Here is a 22,293-nt window from a genome sequence, read left to right on the forward strand (position 1 = left end):
TTGTTTGGACAGTTGAGGTCTTTACTGATAAAGTGATGAGAAATACAGTGCATTATATACAGTATTCACAGCAGTTAAGGCGACATTAAAGGGACATTTCATGCATTTAAATTTGAGTTGCTGTACAACAAATTACACAAAAAGGTTCACAAAGAGTTACAAAAGGGTATGTTACATCAACAAAAGAAGTCACATAAAAAATAAATTTCCTCCCAGTCAGAAAAAGTACAAAAATGTGAGTACAGGCCGTTTATATACAGAATAAGAGACATAAAAAACAACAAGACTGCTTCACGTTCAGCAGGATCGATTCACCACATTTACACAATTTACACCAGCGTCACATTTTCAAACTCTCTGCTCGCTCTCGTTTCAGATTAAAGGTGATTTCAGATTTTCTCAGTTGCCAAAACAAAGATATAAATATCCAAGATTAAAGTGCAGATTCTATCAGGGAAGCAGCCGCTCTGCTCTTATTGCTTTTTCCCAAAAACACTGTGATGATGTGACGCAGACTGAACTGTGGATATGAAATGTGTCATTATACGAAGAAATGTTGATGACAGACAAGCAGATAGAAATCATCATTATTTAATAAAACCATCTGTATTTTCTGACATAATAATCCTGATATCTTTGTGTTTGGACTGTTCTCAGCAGGCGCTTTAAATTAAATCTAAATGATTTAAAATTAGGATCAAAAGACGACAATGAGTTGCTCTATTTTACAGATTTTAGCCACGAGGAAAAATAATACTGTTATCAGACACTAATAGCTGATAAATATGAAACTATCTGTGTTCTTACTTCACCACGCTGCCCATAGTGTTTAACATTTACTGTTCTTTATCATATGTGCGATACTGTGGATTATTCAGGTGTTAAAGTTTGCTGATGTGAGTGTTTTCTGGTGAGATATACAGTACATGACGAAACAGACAAAAACATAAACTGCTTTTCTTAAAAACATTAATTCCACAACAGGAAGTCCTTGTGATAAATAATATGTACACAGGCTATAGTACATTTAAATTAAGTTTTATCACAAGAGAGTACATGTTTGTTTTGGCAACTGTTAAATCGATCCAGTGGAAGCATTTATTTTATTTTATTTATCTATTTTACTGATGAATCTTAAAGTAGCTCAAGCTTTGGATACCAAGCTGCATCAGATGCACACAAATCATCGCTCATTCATACGAGCCTGCAGGTTCAAGAGTGTCCGACACGTCACGTGGTTTTAATATTGCATTTTCCGAAAAGCACAAACTGATCTCAGACCTGCCACGACTTTGCTTTTAAAGGGGCAGTACGTAAATATATGACAAACCACAAACTAATGACTCACTGGTGTCAGCCAATCACGTCCTCTGTCCTCACGACTCATCACCACGTAACTTCTTCCATTCAAAAGATCATTAACAAAATCTTTGTTTTAAATAATCTGTTATAATCTGGCAGTAGTGGACAAAGTATTTAGATCTTTAATTGCAGTAAAAGTACTTCCACCACACTATTAAAATACTCTATTACAAGTACTTTAAATTTATAAATTAAACACTAACTCAATTGATTATTGGAGGAAATAATCAGCAGATGAACTCGTCACGAAGATAATTATTAATCTAAATGAGCTCCACCTCAACCAACTCAGTAAAATCCTGAAGCATGAGTCAGAATCATAATATTTTAACTCTACACAGCACTGGATATATATCTTAAAATGTATCATAATCAGACCATTGATATTGTATCAATATATCGTTCATAAGTTATTGTTATCGGTGTGTTTTCTTTCCAGATTTACTCGTGGAAAAAACAAGATCAGATGCTGAAACAATCGCTGCCATCGCACACTCAGGGCCACGGTGTGTGCCCCATACACACAAATATACACAACCAAATATTTGCTCCCATTCATTGTGCATTGGAAGTGATTGCTTCGCTGCACAAAGCATGCTGGGATATCTGGCTTGAGGGCTTAACAAACGATGCTTGCATCAAGACAGTCAGTCAAACTGCAGCCACAAGCGACCAGCGGGGCAGAGCATGCACCTGCAATGGTGACATGGGTGCTGAAGAGGAGCAGGCAGCACTCTATGAAAAATCTGCCTGCTTAGTGGCGCTTCTACGTCCAGTGTGAACCCGGCTAACTGTCCCAAAGTTGCATCGTTGCTGGTTAATCTATTGGCCTAAAAACATTTAACTGAACAAGTGTTTAAACGGTCAGAAATTTGCTTTGCTGCAGATGTGAATAATTGTGATGCCAAATATTAGCAGGAAGTCATTTCTTTGTTACTCCCCCGGGTGTGTAAAGGCCCTGACACACCAAGCAAACAGTCAATGTTTGGGCCGTCAGTGAGCGTCTGTCACCTTAGTTATTGCGTGGTGTCCCAAACGGTTGCCCCTGTCAGCTTTTTTTTGGGCTGTTTAAGCATGCCAAATCAGTGTCTGTGATGGTGGAGCCTGTCAGAGGATGACATCACTCCGATTGGCAGTTCAGCTCAGTCCACAAGAAGAGAAACAGAAGTGAGGAAAGTAAACAAAAAGCTAAAGTCAAGAAGGAGTGAGACCAAAGTAAACCTGTTCTATGCGGGCGGATTATTTGTCTCTTTGGCAGAACATTTCCTGATGCTTTGTGTTATTGTTCACTGGCGCACAGTAAATATGCTCTGTTCTTTCAACACTGGGTTGTGTTGTTAATGTGCTAACTGGCTAACTAGCATCAAGACGGTCTTCCTGTCAGTTATTTTCTCTCCTGCAGGCGCAGAACATATATGCTGGTTAGCCGTCAGCTGTAGTCTGTGGTCACGTGCAACTTCTGGGCCGAGACAGGACAACATGAGGCGGCGCAGCAGGGGAATTCTGTCAATGCTAGTTCTTTAAAGTTGGTTTGGTGTGTCTGGGATTGTAAAAGATTGTACTTTTAGTTGTCCATTTTCAATAGATAATAGTTTCACCACGCCAGACCCACATCAATAAATTTAACTATCACATGTTTACATGAAGTGACGTGAGTAAATGCATTCGAATTCTCTCAGCACTGTGTTTTTTTCTAAGGCCTGATGAATTCTTCTAAATGTTTTTCCTTCACCTCATGACATTATTATTTTTAGATTTCTGTATAAACCATCCTGAGCAGCAAGAGTTCAATAAGAGAAGATGGTGTTTCAGTTCTGCAGAAAGCTGCCAGCAGAGGTCGATAACAGTCAGCTGTTACTAACTGCCCCTTTAAAAGTGTCCAGCATGGTCTGTACTACCACGATTCACAAGGCCACAAACTCACACACACACACTCACAGTCACACACTCACACTCACAGTCACACACTCACACTCACAGTCACACACACACACACACACACACGCACAGATATACTGTTGACGTAGCAGGCTGTGGAATGAAGCATCAACAGTGTAGTAAACCCGACGTGACCCTGAGTCACAAAATCTCTGATCTCACACAGCAGCAGCTCCGACCTGAAACCTCACAGCTCCGGACACACTCACAGGAAACACACTGAGCATGTGTGAGGAACTCTTTGCTACAATATTCGCTTTGAATTTACTATGCAGGGAACAAAACTCAGTGGTTATGAGTTTGAAAAAGAGTTTTTTAAAAGTCCAATCTGGCCCGTCTGAGCTGGAGGTGTTGCTGCATGAGATCTCACCCTCGCTGACTCTGCAGCCGCCTCATTCTGAAATATACAAACCTAAAACACAGCTCTGGTATTCATCAAGTGTTTTGCAATGTGGAAGCTGATCAGTATTTACATATAAATCAAAATAATTTGGGGTTTATCGGCTTGCAGACACACATGTGTTTTGGCACATCAACAAACAAACTGCTGAAGTCTGAAAAAATCTTAAAAATGCCATCTCGTGTTTCTTCAGGTGAGAAAAGAGCAAATTTGACCTGGACTCGTCTTGATAAACACAGATTAGAGTCCCACAGCAGCAGGTTAACACACTCACACCTGCGTCAGGGACGTGCACAGAGCTCCACACAACGTCAGTACAACGTTTAGAAAACAATTATACCTAAAATATATTAGAGAAAATATTTTTGGCATATTTCTTTTTGAAAGTATACAACAACTCCAACAGCTTCTCTTTATATTATAAATATCTTTATGTTTAAATACAGGTCGTGGTTAAAAGTCGTCTCCCTCTATGTTAAGACTCAAACGTTTTGGTTTTACTCACAGTCCAGGAACACGTCACCTGAAACCTCAGTGGAAGAAAAAAGATCCATAATCTGTAGAATCATGACTGCATGATGTCACCGGGTGAAATTTGTGCTATGACGGCGGGCTGAATGGTTCAGACCGTCGGCTCCACTCACTCTTCATCTAATTTACATTTACATATCCAGATGTTTAATGTGTCCCTGCACCTGTTCTTGTTCAGCAGAGTACCAGAGCCACAGTTACTGACAAAAAGATCCCAGAATTTCAAAGTCTCAATCTTATCAGAAAAATATTGAGTATTATGAGAATAAAGTCAAACTTTTATCACAAATATCTTTGTCATTAGGAAAATCACAATTTGGACCAATTTTAATTCAGCAACATCCTGTAATATTACTACTTAATTCTTAAAATATTACAGTATCTAATGAAGTTACAACTAAATCTCAAAATAATATAAATTATGAAGTTATCTTAATTGTAATATTAGTATTTTTTCTGCCCAGGTACATTTTAGAATAAAGTTGTTATTTTTAAAGAAAAATATGTAATATTATAAGAATAAAGTCAGCATTAAAATAAATTTAAAGAAGGACAAAACTCAAACATATTTTTTAAAGAGGAATGTCTACGTCTTGTAAAAACAACTTTATTCTTAGAAAATTATGATTTGGTCTAATAAAACCACAACTAAACTGATAAATATTCTTGTCAAATTGTGATTTTGTCTTTCAAAATTATTACTTTTTTACTCCCACATACATTTTAGAATTTTTTCTTAAAAAATGCAATATTGTGAAAATAAAGTCAGAATTTCAATAAAAAAAAAGTTTTATGACAAAAATCACACTTTTCAAAAGGAATGTCTTATTTTTACATGAATTAAGTCACGTCTTTTAATACTGCTATTTTATTGTCATGATTCTCAGATTTTGTCTAATGAAACTGCAACTAAATCACAATATATTACAGATATTTTTGTCACTGTTAAATCTTCATCTTGTAATATTATTACTTTTTTAAACACTCAAATACATTTTAGAGTAAACTTTTAAATAAAGTTTTTTCTTTTTTTTCAAATAGAAAAACACGTTATAATGTGAGAATAAAGTCATGTCACAAAAAAACTCACAATACAACTTTAAAATTTTATGATATAAATCATACTTTTAAAGAGGAAAGGCTCATTTTTAAAAGCATAAAAGCAAGTGGCTCTTCTACTGTATAATAAAAATATTAAGACTTTGTCTATAAACCCACAAATAAATCTCAAAATATTACAAATCTGCTTGTCATTTCTGACTTTGTTAATTGTAATATTAGCATTTTTTTTTTTAAATCCAAATGGATTTTTATTGTTCTTATTAAGAGAAAAATCTAATATTGTGAAAAGAAAAAGGCGTATTATATTAAAAAATGTTCTCACAATAAGTCTTATTTTAAAGCCACATCTTGTAATACTTTCTCAAAATATTACAACTTTTTTTTTAACAAAACTACAACTAAATTTCAAAATATAACACCTTGTAGTCAAATTATGACTTCATCTTCTAATATTCCCAAATACATTTTAGAATAAAATTCACATTTTTTAAGAATAATTTGTAACATAAGAATAAAGTTGAAATTTCAAGAAAAAAGTTATAATTTGATGATAAAGAAAGTATTTTTTTTTTAGAGGGAAAGTCGGATTTTTTAAAGTATAAAGCCAAATTCATTCTGAAAATATTACAAATACTCCTGTAAAATTGTGACTTTATCTTGTATTATTATTTCTCCTGTGTACTCCCTAGTACCACTTTATTCTCATAATATTATGACATTTTTTCCCCTCGAATTATTGTGACTTTATTCTTCTTAGTTTAGCATTTTGTAGCTCTCCCACAGCGGCTCTAATACTCTGTCATCAGTTTGGTGCCAACCAGTGTCAGAATGTCTTTAAAAATTAAAACATGAAATCATGTGGTTGTGTTTATGCCCTTCAGTTTGTGTGTGTTGTTTTTACCTGAAGAAATGGAGGAAATCAGGGATCATTTTCACTCCCGTCCCCTGAAACTGATTTACAAACATCATAATGATGAGAGATCACCTGGAAGCAGTCAAACACCCGAACATGTCGGCTCTTCCCCGGTCTGTCTGACCCCAGTTCCCTCTCATAGACCAGTAAATAAACCCACTCCTGACTGCTTTAGTTCCCTTAACACCACTGTGCATCCTTAAATCTAATAAAGCACTCTGTTACAGAGAGGGATGCAGAATGAGCACAGAGGTGAGTCGCAGCTTCGTGTCAGCGTTCAGATCCAGGTGTGTGTTTGATGTTGGTGTCAGTCAGAAGAAGCTCACGTCAGGAGGGTTTGTTTGGAGGATGCCTCGTCCACCAGAGCCTGCACCGTGATGCCCAGCTTCACCAGACCCTTCTCCTCCAGGATGTGGTGAGGGAGACACAGTTTGTCCTGAGAGTCAGAGTCAGAGGAGAAAGAGAAGGAGCGCAGGAGCAGATGGAGATTTAGACACAAACGTGTTTCTGCAACACACTTGTATGCACAATCAGTAAATACCTTCCACTGCCTCCTCTTCACTAACGCTGGTATAAACATGGACCAACAAACTTTTTCTAATGGGTTCAGCACACACCAGGTCTACATTGCTTCTTACTGCTTCCAGGAAATAGCCACAGCCCCACACACTGATTCCAATTTTTTTTAGTTAGAGTTTTAAAAATGTTTTGATTCTGAATATTTGAAATGGTGGTTAGTTTGGTTTGGTTACGACTGCTTGAGCAGTTTTTGATTCATGAGTATTTATGTCAAATTGAACTTAAAGACAAATGCTTAAAAATGTAAAACTTCAAATCAGAATATCCTTGATAAGTTTAAATTATCGATGTCTGCAGATGATGCTGCCAAAGTTTTGGGATGACTGAAGAAAATGTTGCAAGAACTGAGGTACTATTTAGGGCAGAGGACCTTAGGAGCAGAGATGAAGATGAATTGAGAGATTGAAATGGTGAAAGAATTTTGACTCTAAGCCAAGATGTAATCGAGGTAACTGCAAGAATATAAACATGATTGTTACAGCGCCACCCTGAGGTTAATGAATGTCTTTTTTGTGTCTAATTGATATGGGGGACAGATATGAGAAGAGATCTTCTCCTCTATAGTCTGCTCTCAGCCCTAGAGTGGTCTCCTTTGGTCTGAATCAGGGACTCAAACAATGTTTTGATGCATTGGATGTGCTGAATGTGCATATTAAGGCAGTACAGGAGGAGGTGCACATTAATAATCCTCCAGGACTGTAACATGCTCATGTTTAACCCAAACAATGTGTCATGTGACTGCAGTTGCTTCAAATCCAGGTCGAACACCTTCTCACCACAAACCAACTGCACCAGAGTTCCTTTGGAACCGGACTGAGACCACCTCTTCAAGAAGGTCTCGGTCCGGTTGTTTTGGTGCACACCTGAGTGTGATTGCTGTGTTCACACCAGCCCAAACGAACCACACTTGTTAAATGTTGAACTGTTTCTTTCAGACCTGCAGCTCCTCCAGTTTTCTGCCTCTGCACCTCTGAGATAATCAATGACTGCAGAACAGACAGCATCCCTAAACTGCATTTATTACCTCAGTCTCACAGTCAAATATCATACACAAGTCATAAAAATAATCCTCCTCATACATGAGATCCATTCACATCAGCACAAAGTTAAATAAAAAATCTGTGCAGAGAATGTGGAAACAACAGAAACTAAATTTACTGCAGGAGTTAATTCACAGAACATGATTAAGTTAAATAATCACATTCATATTAACAGAAATAAACATTATCATCACGACTCACTCATCTTACATTGATCTATGTCATATATCCAGTGCTCTATTTATCATAAATACAAGGCATTTTCATTTTCTGTTTCAAGTACCAGTGGAGACGTTTCTGTGAATTAATCCAGCAGCCAATCAGCTGCTCACATCGCCAGGAAAAACTATGTTTTTTAAAGTTGCAGTGGGCACCAGTCCTCAGTTTTTAACCTCCTCTCATCATCACAAACTGAGTGATAATCTACTCCTCTGCGTATCAAACCCTCAAACATAAACAGCATAAGAAGATTAACTTTAATATCTAACATCATGAACTCGTCTAGTGTCTATAGCCCTTCAGGAACAGTCACATTGCATATCAGGTTACAGGAGAGTTGTACATTAAAAAGGCAGGACAAAATAAATAAATTAAGTTTCCAAACATCAAAAAAAACAATTTTAAATAACGATTCATATTCAAATTAAGACTTGAAATTACATCTAACTGATTCAAATCATCAATAATTATTATCATATGGCTTCCGTTTGCTCCTCATTACTTTATAATTACCACACATTAAAAAAAAAGATCAAATAGTGTTTGTGCAGCTCGGTGACAGGGAACCACTGTACATCTTCACTCAGGAATCATGTGCTTATTATTCACATCAGTTATTCTGAAACACCATGACGATACTAACTCGTCGTCTCTCTGAAACTAAAAGCTTGAAAGGCCCAGTGTGTCAGATTTAGGAGGATTCAGTGGCGTCTAGTGATGATGATTACAGATTGCAACCAGCTGAAACTTCTCCTGGTTAGAATTCTTTCAGCATTCATTGTTCAGGAGGTTTTGTTACGTCCACTCTATGAAATCAGTGTGGGTTGGTTTAAATGCCCTGGATTTGCATGTCTTCGTGGATAAATAATGTTTTAATAAAGAAACAGGTTCTTTTAATATGAAAGGTCATGTGCATGTAAACACAGCCACTGTAATCTAGAATATGAAGAAATTGTTTATCAAACCATTTAATTTAATATAATACATAACTATGTTGGGAGAGAGTTTCTGCCTCAAGCGAGGGAGTTCAAGTATCTTGGGGAGCATGAGATGGATCGGTGGGTCGGTGTGGCTTCTGGAGTGATGCGAGCGCTGCGCCAGTCCGTCGTGGTGAAGCGGGAGCAGAGCCAGAAGGCAAAGCTTTCAATTTACTGGTCCATCAACGTCCCAACCCTCACCCCTATGGTCATGAGCTCTGGGTAGTGACTGAAAGAATGAGATCGCGGATACAGGGGGTGGAAATGAGTTTCCTCTGTGGGGTGTCTGGGCTCAGCCTTAGAGATAAGGTGAGGAGCTCAGACCTCCTGAGGGAGTAGAGCCGCTTCTCCTTCGTGTTGAAAGGGGTCAGTTAAGGTGGCTCGGGCATCTGATCAGGATCCTCCTGGGCGCCTCCCGCTGGAGGTGTTCTGGGCATGTCCCACTGGTAGGAGGCCCCAAGCAGATCCAGAACACACTGGAGGGATCACATATCTCATCTGGCCTGGAAACACCTTGGGGTCCCCCAGGAGGAGCTGGAAAGTGTTGCTGGGGAGAGGGATGTCTGGGGTGCTTTGCTTGGCCTGCTGCCATTGCGACCCAGCCCCGGATAAGCGGGTGAAAATGGATGGACATAACTATGTGTCAACACCCAGTTGTTAGAGTAATAAAAACAAAACACCTTGCCTACAGCGTGTTGTCCACTTGACCTCCACAGAGTGCTCCGGGGACATTTTTCTGTAGGTAAACGCGTATGTTTGCATCAGCCAGATTCCCTTGTCAAAAATCCAATGGGATTCTTCAATTGGATTTTGGTGAATTGCAGAAAATGAGCTCTGTAGCAAACGTTTACAACACATTTTGTTCAATCCCCAGAAGTAAAAAGCTAACGATGGGCTATAACCAAACTACACTGCATGATTTAACATCGCCACAACAACAGGGCTGTGAAGCCGTGTTTAGCGTGATGACGTTCAGCAATCTCATTTAGCTACTTGTTGGCAACTGCTTTTTTCAAGACACATAAAAGCTTCAAAGTTCATAATGGGGTATTTACTTACGTAATTTGTGTCGTAGAACCAAATGTGAACTTGTGTTAACTACAGACCTTATTTCAGACAATTAACCAAAAACACATTAAAAACCCTGTTGACTTTGAGAGGAGGGAACCGTGCTAAAAAAAAAAGGTAAAATGCTAACTAATTTCTGGGTTTCTGGGTTCAGGCTGCTCTCGTAAAACTGCACACTACACACAGGTCCCGTGTGTAGGATTTACTGGTGTCCAGTGGTGAGGTTCCAGAGTGTGTGTAGGAGAACTGCGATGACATGAAAACATGAATGTCCCTATCTAGAGCCAGTGTTTGGATTGTCCAGTCTGGGCTACTGTAGAAACATGGCGGTGCAACATGGTGAACTCCGTAGTTGAGGACCTGCTCCCTGTGTAGATATAACAGGCTCATTCTAAGGTAATGAAAACAAAACAATTCTTAATTTCAGGTGATTACACACTAAAGAAAATATAGTCCATTTATGCCAATATGTCCTCCTAAATCTGACACACTGGACCTTTAATCTATAAAACCATAAAAAACACGACCACTGAATTTGTTCTGTCACGGAGAAGATGTGCCAATTTTTCATTTTCGTTGTTCCATGATGCTAAAATCCGTGATGGACCAAAGAGTTTTCATGGCTCCACCTTCACCTCTGAGTCTTGCACAGATCGGATTATCCTGCTGAACAGCACGCTGATAAGACATCAGTGACTTTAAGTAACCTGCTGCTCCACACGTCCTGCTCCTGTTTCGACTTTCACTGTCACTTTATTGCAGACACAGAAACGCTTGTGAGCTGATTTCTCCCAAAAGCAGGGGACAAGAAGAGAAAATCAAAGAGTAGAAGGTGAGTAGAGAGAGGGTCATGCTGAGGCTGCATTATTGTCACATGGGATCAGCAGAAGAGTTCAAATATTATAACCTTACAGATCCAACGTAGGATAATTAAAATGTCATGGAAGAAGTATTTTTGGTGTCACTGAGAAATAAATCCCATAATAACGTCCCATCAGATGGTGAAAGTCTGATTCAGTGGTGGAGAATCCTGCAGAGAAAGTTGCTCTTCCAGCATTGGCAACAACTGCCTACACTGCAAGGGAACCCGAAAGAGGAAGACGGACTGATCAGAAAGAGTATGACAATAAACAGGGGAAAAAAAAACGTGTCAGTATCAGCGAAGTGTTGAACAGATGGAGAGAAAATGTCGCTAATAGTTTAGTCTTCTGTTAAAAAGAGCCAAAGCCTCACAGCTGCAGCTTCAAGTTCACGTTTATGTAGCTACCGTCACCTAGAGCATCGAATCACAGCGTGTTCTCCACCTCACTCCCCGCAGCTACAGACCACCTCGCCAGGAGGAGAGCGGGCAGCAGCTCCAGGGACTGACTGAGCAACCTAAATCCAGTCAGAGCAAACCCCAGTTCCAGGGGACCAGACTCCCCGCCGGATCAGCAAACTTTCTGTTGCTGCCTTTACATAGGTTCGACCCGGCACTGCTGCTGGCAACCAGCCCGCTGTGACATCCAGAGCAGGGGGGTTTGCACAGGCTGAATTTGAGCCACCACAGCCCACGACTGAAGGTCTGTCTCTGGAGCTGCTGCCTGCTCTAGAGCGGTGGTGAAATCTGTGGCCAGAGGCATTATGTTTCCGTCCGTCCAATTTCTGTTAACACCGCATCTCAAGAACACCTTGAGGGAATTTCTTAAAATTTGGCAAAAATGTCCACTTTAACTCAAAGATGCTCTAATTAGAATTTGGTGGCCAAAGGTCAGTGTGACCTTCTGTCTGTCTGATTCTCGTGAACAAGATGTATCAGGAATGCCCTGCTCTTCAAATTTGGCACAAACGTCTACTCGGGCTCAACAATGAACTCATTAAAATTTGATATAAACAAAGATAAACAGCAGTTTCGTTGTATTTTGTCTCAGAAGAGTGACAAATATTTTTATGCTCAACATTTTTTGGGTGTAGTTGCTCTTTAATGTTTCCTGACGTACAGTCGACGCTGATGAGCTCACAAAAATGAACATTGTCAGATATTTTTTTTTCGGCGCTGATTTTTCCCATGTGACATAAATGCAGCAAAAAAACAAAAGGAGTCGTAGCCTGGGCAGAAAGAGGGCGGGGCTGGCAGGTGACTGCGGGGAGGCGGTTGTCACGGTTACGTTAGCTCACTCCAACTATAGGCCACGAACAGCAGAACTAGGCAGAGGATGTGAAGCAGGCTCGAGCCAATAATGTCCCAGATTTGCCAGGCGGGGGGCGGGGTTTGAGTGGTAACAGAAACCAACGAGGGAGTCTCTGACACCCCTGAGGAGGCGGGGTTTGGAGTCGCCGCTTCCTGTTTCCTGTCCGCCGAGGTTGTATCCAAGGCAACCAGCGCCTGAACTGTGGCGCGAACCGGCTGCAGGCGGCACTGGATGATGTCATAGGGCGAACAGAGGGAAGACTGGCGCCCCCATTAGGAAGACAGGAGGAAAAAATGCAGGGAGGGAAGGAGGGACAGAGAAGGAGAGGAGGTGGGAATAAAACAAGGAAGGAAGGGAGAAAGGAAACAAAGTAGGAAAGGGAAAGAGCCAGGGAATGAGAAAGAGGGGGAAACAAGAGAATAAGGGATGAAGGAGATGAGGGAAGAATACGGGGGGAGGAGGGGTGAGGAGTAAACAAGGGGATGAGAAAAAGAAGAAGGGAAGAAAGGAAAGGAGGAAAGGGAACAAGCCAGGAGAGGGGGGAAATGAGGGATGAAGGAGATGAGGGAAGGATAAGGGGAAATGAAGATGGCACAAAGATGTGAGGAGAAAACAAGGGGATGAGTAAAATAAGGAGTGAAGAAAGGAAGTGAGGTAGGGCAAAGAGAAAGAGCCAAGGGAACAAGAAATAAGAGGAAACAAGGGATGAAGGTGATGAGGGAAGGATAAGGTGAAAAAAGAGGAAGTGAAGATGGCACAAAGGTGTGAGGAGGAAATGAGGGGATGAGTAAAAGAGGGGAAAGAAAGGAAACAAGGGAGGAGGAAGGGGAAAAAGTCAATGGGAAACGGGGAAACAAGGGATGAAGGAGATGAGGGAGGGATAAGAGGGAAAGTAGAGGACACAGAGATGTAACAAAGATGTGAGGAGGCAACAAGGGGGTGAGTAAAAGAAGGATAGAAGAACGTTGGACGTGAAGAAGTTGCAGGAGTTAAAAACAGTTAAAAGAAAAGTTCAAGCAAGAGAGAGGAGGTGAAATTTATATCAAATGAAGGAAGAGATGGAATATAGTAGAAAAGAAGAAGTGAAATATTCTCCAAGGAAAAAAACAAGAACGAAACATCAGGGAGATCAGAGGTGAAGAAGAAAACAACAGAAGTTGATGCAATTGAGGAAGCAAGGAGGAAAGAAATAGAGAAAAGAGGAAACAAAACGAAGGTATGAGAGGAAAAAAGAGGAGGAGGATGTGAAGAAGAGGACGGGAAAGAAGGAAACCATCGGACCAAAACCAAAGTTGAGAGGCAGTTTGAAATGAAAACAAAAATGTGAGAAGTGAAAAAGACAGTCAACAAAGGGGAGGAGGAGGAGAAGGAGGAGGAGGAAGACGGTGCGATCCAGCCGGAAAGTAAAAAAGAGAAAGAAAAGGCAGGAGGTTAACCAATGGACACAGAGGTCAAAGGTCACAGAGCGTGAGCTGGTGGGATGAGGCAGGAGCAGGCAGGGGGGTTACCATGGCAACGAGCGGGGATGCTTACTGAGAGGACGGAGCAAAGTTCTGACCCCTCTCCCAGTAAGCAGGCCGTGATGGAGGAGTGAAGAGGCTGATGGGAGAGCCAGTGCAGCGGGACAGCACGTTAGCACAGAAGCTACTGTTAGCACGTTAGCTCGGAGAAGCTTTCAGCACGTTAGCTTGCAGAAGCGTTGTCAGTAAAAGCATTCAGGCTGCAGGGAGCCGAAGAGTTAGCAAACGTCCACACAGAGGCGGGAGACAGTCAGCAAGCAGCAACAGCAGAGATGGAGGTCAAAGGTCAACCAGTCAGTTCAGATCAACAGCTCAGAACACGAAGAATCAAAGTGTTTGAACCTTTCTTTGTTTTTATCTCAAAAACACACCATTTTTTGTAGATGTACAGAAAACAGTAAAAAAAAAAAAGCTACATATTAACGTGATGTAAAGATGAAACATAAAAATAAAAAATAAAAACAAATAAAATAAATGTTCACATGTAAAGCAGCAGAAGTACCAAATGATCCTGACTGAAATATTATGCGCTAATTTTAAGTCTCAATGATGTGATATCAGATATCCAACATTCCCTGTCCTGGTTCACAGATGACACGAAAAAATAATATCATCAATGACCAGCAATCAGCCTGATTTAATTACCCTCCTCTCTGTAATTGGTGACCCATTGGCTGAGGGAACAGGGTAACCCCGGTTCTCTAAACCGAGTGAGGTATTTCACTATGGGGGAAGCGCCTTCAGGCACGATACTGAGCATGGTTTGAAAGAGAACAACAATTAATTATTATTATTATTATTATTATTAATTGGTTAACCCCAGAGATTATTTTTTTTACCAGTCATACATGTTGGTTTATAAGTTAACTTTGGCCCCTTCGACACGACCTCTTCACTGCAGGGATTTCACGCTGTCTTGCCTTTAAGCTGGTAGCTGATAGCAGTTAGCAGCTAACTCGAAAACGGAGAACAGCAACTGAAAATGTCCACAACTGGGAAGACAATGAGGTTTAGGAGCTCCTTACCCTCTGAGCAGAGGACAAGATCATCACCCATATAACACGGACGGTAAATAATTGTTTCTGCCATGTCAATGCAATTGTTTATAAAGCGCACTAGAGGACAAGTGTTACATGTCACATCCGTCATGGCTCTTTTGCTTCCTAGATGCCAGTACAGTGGCTAAAATCACAAAATGGAGCAGTTGTTTGGCTCTGTGTCAAAATTAAAAGGTGGTGTAAAGACAGGACTATGGAGCAGCTCTAAAACGCAATCTGTGTAAAAAGGGCTTTTGCTGTCCTTCAGTTTCAAAGTAGTGTTATCACTATGCTGCACTACAGCAAAGCTTATAGGGTATTTATGCCACGCTAGTTAGCTAACATTAGTCGTCACCGCTCTGTATCGTATCACTGGTGGTAACACCGTCCCAACCCATAGTGGTGGAATGATGTTACCAGTGGTGATTTGCAAATGAGTGGCACCGCTGGCTACCTTTCACCGATGAGTTGCTGAGGAAACAATGTGCACCCCCTCTGCCCCCCCCCCCCCCCTCAGGTTTCCCTGGTGAGTAAGCAGCTTAATTTGGAGCAGTGAAGCCCCTTTAGCATTGTTAGCTCTGCTAGCTCTATTAGCAGGGCCAGCACAACTTGTGGTGCTACCAAAGTTAACAATGCTAAATGGGTTTTTGCAGCTTTAAGTTAAGCTGCTTTATCGCGCTTTTTGCACACTGGTTTTAGTTTGGATTACACAAACAAGATCTAACATGAAAAACTGTTGTTCCCATCCTTCTCCACTTCAGTTTATTCTTAGTTAGAATATTTGCCGCTAGCATCAAGAGCTGCATCCATTATGATGAGCTTTAGATTAGCTGGTAGGTGGAGTTATGTTACCTGTTGACAGAACCATGCTAGCTGTTTTCATCTATTTCCAGTCTTTATGCTAATCTATGCTAAGCTAGGCTAAGCTATGCTAAGTATACTAACAGAAGCTTCATATTTAGCATACAGATTTAAGAGTGGGTTCAATCTGAACCCTCGACAACTACTTTTTATTTTCTCTCTTCTGTTGCTACATTTCCCAGAATCCACCAGTCACACAAACAGCACCTGGCTGCTCCACCTGCACTGAATCACCATGTTCTCCTTTTACACAGTCTGCATGCTAACACACCTCATGTGTTACACATAGCCACAGATTGGTTTTCCAAAGGAGTCAGATCTAAACTTTTATATCTGTAGTTTCGCACTCACACACACACACACACACACACACTTGCGCACGTGCGCACACACACACGTGCTGTTTCAGACTTGGATGACTCCTGTTGTGATGGAGGAAGCTGAAGCCACAGGCAGCGATGACAGCGATGATGATTCAGCGTTAAATGTCGACATTAACGACCTCATTTAAAGCGATGAGAACAAAAAGGAGGCAGGTTGGAACATTAAACCAGTCCTGGGAGGATGCTGAGAGATTCTCAAGTTTTAATCTAGAGACAGAAACAGAATTTGAATCGCACCAGACTTCTGATTGTAAAAATGAAGTCTCCAGGCTTCATTTAAAAAGTCCTGTAAATTAGCTATAAATGTAATATAAAGTGTTGATATCTGTTGACAAAAAAGATGACAAAAAGCTTGAGAACGAATCATCAGCTTTCCTCCCAGAGCTGGTTCACAGCTTAGTGTCGTCATCAGTGTCCTGCAAAAATCCTCAGTTTCACTTTTCACCTCGCCTACTCACAGAAATCAGAAATGTTGGCTTGTTATTTATGTTTAATATGTTTTTTTTTCTCAGACCCAGAGAATGTTTTTTTGCAGGACACCTTCACAGTTTATATATACTTTATATTTTGTGTTCATCTGATCAACAATCAATCAACTGAAGCCAAAACATGTTGATGACCAAGTTAACTGTCGGATTTTGGGGGAAGTTTCTCTGATGAACTGGGGTTGTTTTCAGCTCAGAGGTTTCAGAGTGTCCTTCAGCAGCAGTGGGGCTGCCCAGTTTGTTTATCAGTTATACTGGTTATGCTGGAGGACCACCACTTTCCATAGATCAATAAACTAGCAGCAAACGACAAACTGGGTTCAGACCAGCTGCATCGATTCATCATTTATAAACTCTGCCGTTTTAATGCATCGATCCTTTACAACAGTGGTTTTCAAAGTCTGAGACTGTTGGGAAGCGGTGCGCCCCCTTGTGTCCAGAAACGCCCCTTTGAACACATACCGTAACTTCCTGTCGTACCCCTCCTTTAACTGTTCCTGCTGGGGACGGCACCTCAGATTGAAAACCTCTGCTCTAGAGGAAATGAGTGAATCAAGTTGCTTTTGCTTCAACAGTTATTAATTCAACAAGTCAAAGCACAATAATCAATTCAATATTAATAACTCTTTAGGATGGAAAGCTGAAATTGGTGCAAAGTCTGAAGTCTTTATGTTTGGTGTCACTTCAGAATATTTATGTGAGGAAGGTTTTCAGAGGAGATGAGCAGAAACTTGAAATCGACCCCCAGTTCAGAGAGATGAGCGTCCTGCGGTCGGAGCACTAACAGGGTGGGAGCTGTAGTTACTGTATAAGTGTCTTACCTCTGGGACACCGATCTTTCTGCAGGCGTCCAGGAAGTTCTCCACATTTCTCCGACACTTTGCCATGCTGAGTTTGGGCTGGAAGTCACACAGAGACGCATTTAATACAGTCATGATTTTCTTTTTTTTTAAGAATATTTTAGGAGTCACTTTTTTTGAAGAGGCTATCGCAGAAAAGTTGAGATCAGAAATATAATCAGAAGCTCTGGACTGTTATATTTTAAACACTTTGGTGTCAGTGTATCATGCCAGACGTCAGCCCTGAGACGTACCACTGCAGGCGAGGGGACGTGGATGCTGCCGACAGAGCGCGGGCGAATGTGATTGGCCAGATGGCAGAGCACGACACCGTCCATCAGAGACGATCCAAGGTCTTCAGGAAGGACGACTTTCAGTCTGCTCTCGATGCTCTGAGGAGGAAACATCAACACAAACAGGTGTGTGAGTACGATAAACCAGAGAGACGAATGTTAAGGACTGCTTTGTCCCAGTTAGTCCCAGTTAGTTTATAGTCATGCCTGACTGAGCTGATGGACAGAACTACCAAAACTGTTATATTAATTTAATCCCAAACATGATGAGTAAATGGTGAGGAAAGTGCGTCTCACGTCTCGCAGTTGCTCCATCAGCTCCAGCTCCTCTCGCAGCTGCTCCATCTTTCTCCTCATGGTGAACTGAGGATCGACAGACTCCAGGCTCTTGTGGCTGCGCAGGAACACTGCAGCAAACAAGAGGAAGAGGAGGAAGACGAGACGCCATGTTAGACTGAGCTGCAACACATTTACAGTACAGGCCAAAAGTTTGGACACACCTTCTCATTCAATGCGTTTTCTTTATTTTCATGACTATTTACATTGTAGATTCTCACTGAAGGCATCAAAACTATGAATGAACACATGTGGAGTTATGTACTTAACAAAAAAAGGTGAAATAACTGAAAACATGTTTTATATTCTAGTTTCTTCAAAATAGCCACCCTTTGCTCTGATTACTGCTTTGCACACTCTTGGCATTCTCTCCATGAGCTTCAAGAGCTAGTCACCTGAAATGGTTTCCACTTCACAGGTGTGCCTTATCAGGGTTAATTAGTGGAATTTCTTGCTTTATCAATGGGGTTGGGACCATCAGTTGTGTTGTGCAGAAGTCAGGTTAATACACAGCCGACAGCCCTATTGGACAACTGTTAAAATTCATATTATGGCAAGAACCAATCAGCTAACTAAAGAAAAACCAGTGGCCATCATTACTTTAAGAAATGAAGGTCAGTCAGTCCGGAAAATTGCAAAACTTTAAATGTGTCCCCAAGTGGAGTCGCAAAAACCATCAAGCGCTACAACGAAACTGGCACACATGAGGACCGACCCAGGAAAGGAAGACCAAGAGTCACCTCTGCTTCTGAGGATAAGTTCATCCGAGTCACCAGCCTCAGAAATGGCAAGTTAACAGCAGCTCAGATCAGAGACCAGATGAATGCCACACAGAGTTCTAGCAGCAGACCCATCTCTAGAACAACTGTTAAGAGGAGACTGCGCGAATCAGGCCTTCATGGTCAAATAGCTGCTAGGAAACCACTGCTAAGGAGAGGCAACAAGCAGAAGAGATTTGTTTGGGCCAAGAAACACAAGGAATGGACATTAGACCAGTGGAAATCTGTGCTTTGGTCTGATGAGTCCAAATTTGAGATCTTTGCTTCCAACCGCCGTGTCTTTGTGAGGCGCAGAAAAGGTGAGCGGATGGATTCCACATGCCTGGTTCCCACTGTGAAGCATGGAGGAGGAGGTGTGATGGTGTGGGGGTGTTTTGCTGGTGACACTGTTGGGGATTTATTCAAAATTGAAGGCACACTGAACCAGCATGGCTACCACAGCATCCTGCAGCGACATGCCATCCCATCCGGTTTGCGTTTAGTTGGACGATCATTTATTTTTCAACAGGACAATGACCCCAAACACACCTCCAGGCTGTGTAAGGGCTATTTGACCAAGAAGGAGAGTGATGGAGTGCTGCGGCAGATGACCTGGCCTCCACAGTCACCGGACCTGAACCCAATGGAGATGGTTTGGGGTGAGCTGGACCGCAGAGTGAAGGCAAAGGGGCCAACAAGTGCTAAACACCTCTGGGAACTCCTTCAAGACTGTTGGAAAACCATTTCAGGTGACTACCTCTTGAAGCTCATGGAGAGAATGCCAAGAGTGTGCAAAGCAGTAATCAGAGCAAAGGGTGGCTATTTTGAAGAAACTAGAATATAAAACATGTTTTCAGTTATTTCACCTTTTTTTGTTAAGTACATAACTCCACATGTATTCATTCATAGTTTTGATGCCTTCAGTGAGAATCTACAATGTAAATAGTCATGAAAATAAAGAAAACACATTGAATGAGAAGGTGTGTCCAAACTTTTGGCCTGTACTGTATATTTACACAGTTACACAGTCAGGGTCCGTACGCATTAGAGGAACCACAAAAAGATCTCTAAAACAAACAAGACGGATCAGGCAGTGACAATTCTCTGACCTCTGAGGAGGGAAAAGAGTTTCACCAGTCAATCGGAATCCTAGAGGTTCACATCAGAAAAGAGCCGCTTAAATTACAGCTACAGAAACGCAAACACACACAGACCTCTCTAAAGTATCTGAGTTCGTACTTACAGCCTGATGTTTTTATAAATGAGATGATTTCAGTTAACAACCTTCAGTATCATCAGGCTGACTCACTGATCAGTATATTGGAGAAACATCATATTTAAACAATCCAAATATCTCTCCTAAAGCCCCAAAGTGATTTATTTAAAGTGTTCAGATGCTAAAATGTCAATTTAACATTCGCTAAGTCCAGCTTGTCCAGGATGATATAGTTTGTGCTGCTGTCGAACTGTATCACTGTACAAAGAGGCATGTCTGCAATGAGCAGCAGCTGGATACAGAACAACAGAGTGTGTAACCAACTTACTATTGGTCCACATCTGCGCTCAGACACTCAGTGACACAGAAAAAGCCTTTCTGCCATAAAAGATGCAGAGAGCTTATGTAAGCTCAACATTCACACGCTCTCATGCAGCTCAGTGCACTTTTAGCTCCGGCTTTGTTACAGGAGCGCTCATGTGGAGGGAGTTCATCGCTCCAGTTTTTTGTTCATATAAATCATTTTAGAAACCTCCATCCATCCATTTTTATCCACTTATCCAGGGCTGGGTCGCGGGGGCAGTGGGCCAAGCAAAGCACCCCAGACGTCCCTCTCCCCAGCAACACCTTCCAGCTCCTCCTGGGGGACCCAAAGGTGTTCCCAGGCCAGATGAGATATGTGGACTTGCCCAGAATACCTCTAATAGGAGGCGCCCAGGGAGCAGCCTTGATTAGATGCCTGAACTACCTCAGTTTACACCTTTCGGCGCAAAGGAGCAGCGGCTCCACTCCGAGCTCCCTCCAGATGTCTGAGCTCCTCACCCTATCTCTAAGGCTGAGCCCAGACACCCCATGGAGGAAACTCATTTTAGCTTTAACGTTGTGGAGGGGCAAAGTGGTCCCAGGGGAGGGGCCAGACTAAGAGCGATTAAAAAAGACCTTGATGATGCGGCAAATTCGGACACTGTGTACCTCACATTTCTTGTCTGACAGGTGCTATACAAATAAAGTTTATTATTATTATTGTTACTCTTATTATTATTACTGCCAAATATGAAATCATGTCATCTGCACTTAGAACCTCAGATGGTATTTAGAAGTGTTTTTTATTTCATGACCTTGGCCATAAAGGCCTCCTTCAAGTTAGAGTCAAAGGTGCAGGTTAGCTCTACAACTGACACCTCTTTGGACTTTTTATTAACCACTACAACATCTGGTGTATTGACAGACAGAAGTGGAAAAGTACCTGGATTACTATTATAAAGATGAAACATGGAAGGTCTGACAAAGGAATGTCTGTTCATTTTCACTGACGGTGAAAAAAAGGTTTGATATATCCTTTGTTATTAGTTCCATTCTTTGGTCATGACGTGCTATGTACTCAGACACGTACACACACAGCTGAAGAGTGAATCATTCACCTCCTCAGTGTCCTATTTTATACACTCATAAATCTGCCTTTTACAACTAAATGAGCCTGAACACAGCGCTCATCTGTATCTGTGTAGTTCCACTGAGTGACCACACGAGGGAGCTACAGCCTCTCTACAGTGAGTCCATCTCCTGTTGTGTGGAGCAGAGCACAGGAAGTCTGCAGGATGTGACTGGTTTCAACACTGTGAACATCCTCATCTAACAACTCTCACATTCAAACATCCAGAAATTCTTCCCTAAAGAAAAATATTTCATCAGATATTTACTCATAAATCTGCATTTCCTTCCAGTCGTAATTAATCAGCTGCTTGATAACCTGCACTGTATCCAGCAGGTGGCAAATAAAATAAATGATATCAGTAGATATACTTGGTGGTGCAGGGGGAAATAAATTGCAGTGGGTTGGTGTGAAATGTAATTCTGACCCAGCAGAAGGAGAGAAGTGATAACGTGCACCTGCAGGTATTTTTATCGCGTCAGGTTCGAGAAGTGTGAACAGAGAGCTGAGGTAATGACTTGTTTGTTTGACTCGGATAATCCTGAGTGACGTGCTCCCTCTGTGGGGCACACACAGAGAGGGGAAGATATTATGGAGGGCAAATAGTTTTATCTCTCTAGTTTCATCTTCTAGGTCAAGTCATTTTACAAGCTGCTGAACGCCCCCTCCTCCTCCTCCTCTTCATCCTTTTCTTCCTCCTCTCTAAATGTCTCTCTGCCATCTGAACAGTTTGAGCCTGCAGCATCTTGTTTCCGTGTCTCCTCCTCTGATGGTTATTAAAAGGTTTCGGAGGATATTTTTAAAACCTGCGTGAGTGCTGCGGCTCTCTGTGTCGTCTTTTTCACAAAGTATTCCCAGCAGCTCACTCAACGT

At 41.4% G+C, this 22,293-nt stretch overlaps 1 protein-coding gene across 5 annotated transcripts in view; it reads right to left on the minus strand.

The window, feature by feature from the left end:
* Nucleotides 1-22,293, minus strand: part of lrch1 (leucine-rich repeats and calponin homology (CH) domain containing 1) — a 120,395-nt gene continuing 98,102 nt past the window's right edge. For 2 of the 5 annotated variants that reach the window (XM_049594681.1, XM_049594678.1), the window contains 4 exons: nt 17,976-18,085; nt 17,640-17,777; nt 17,368-17,445; nt 1-6,642 (listed from right to left, as the gene is read on the minus strand). In XM_049594681.1, the coding sequence (XP_049450638.1) occupies nt 6,529-6,642; nt 17,368-17,445; nt 17,640-17,777; nt 17,976-18,085 (440 nt within the window). In that variant the 3' untranslated portion in view covers nt 1-6,528. Of the gene's footprint in view, nt 6,643-6,672; nt 12,521-17,367; nt 17,446-17,639; nt 17,778-17,975; nt 18,086-22,293 lie in introns of those variants that run through there. The other 3 variants (XM_049594677.1, XM_049594676.1, XM_049594679.1) reach the window with 2 other exon arrangements.

This window comes from Epinephelus fuscoguttatus, linkage group LG13 (assembly GCF_011397635.1).
Source record: "Epinephelus fuscoguttatus linkage group LG13, E.fuscoguttatus.final_Chr_v1".
NCBI classification, from domain to species: Eukaryota; Metazoa; Chordata; class Actinopteri; order Perciformes; family Serranidae; genus Epinephelus; species Epinephelus fuscoguttatus.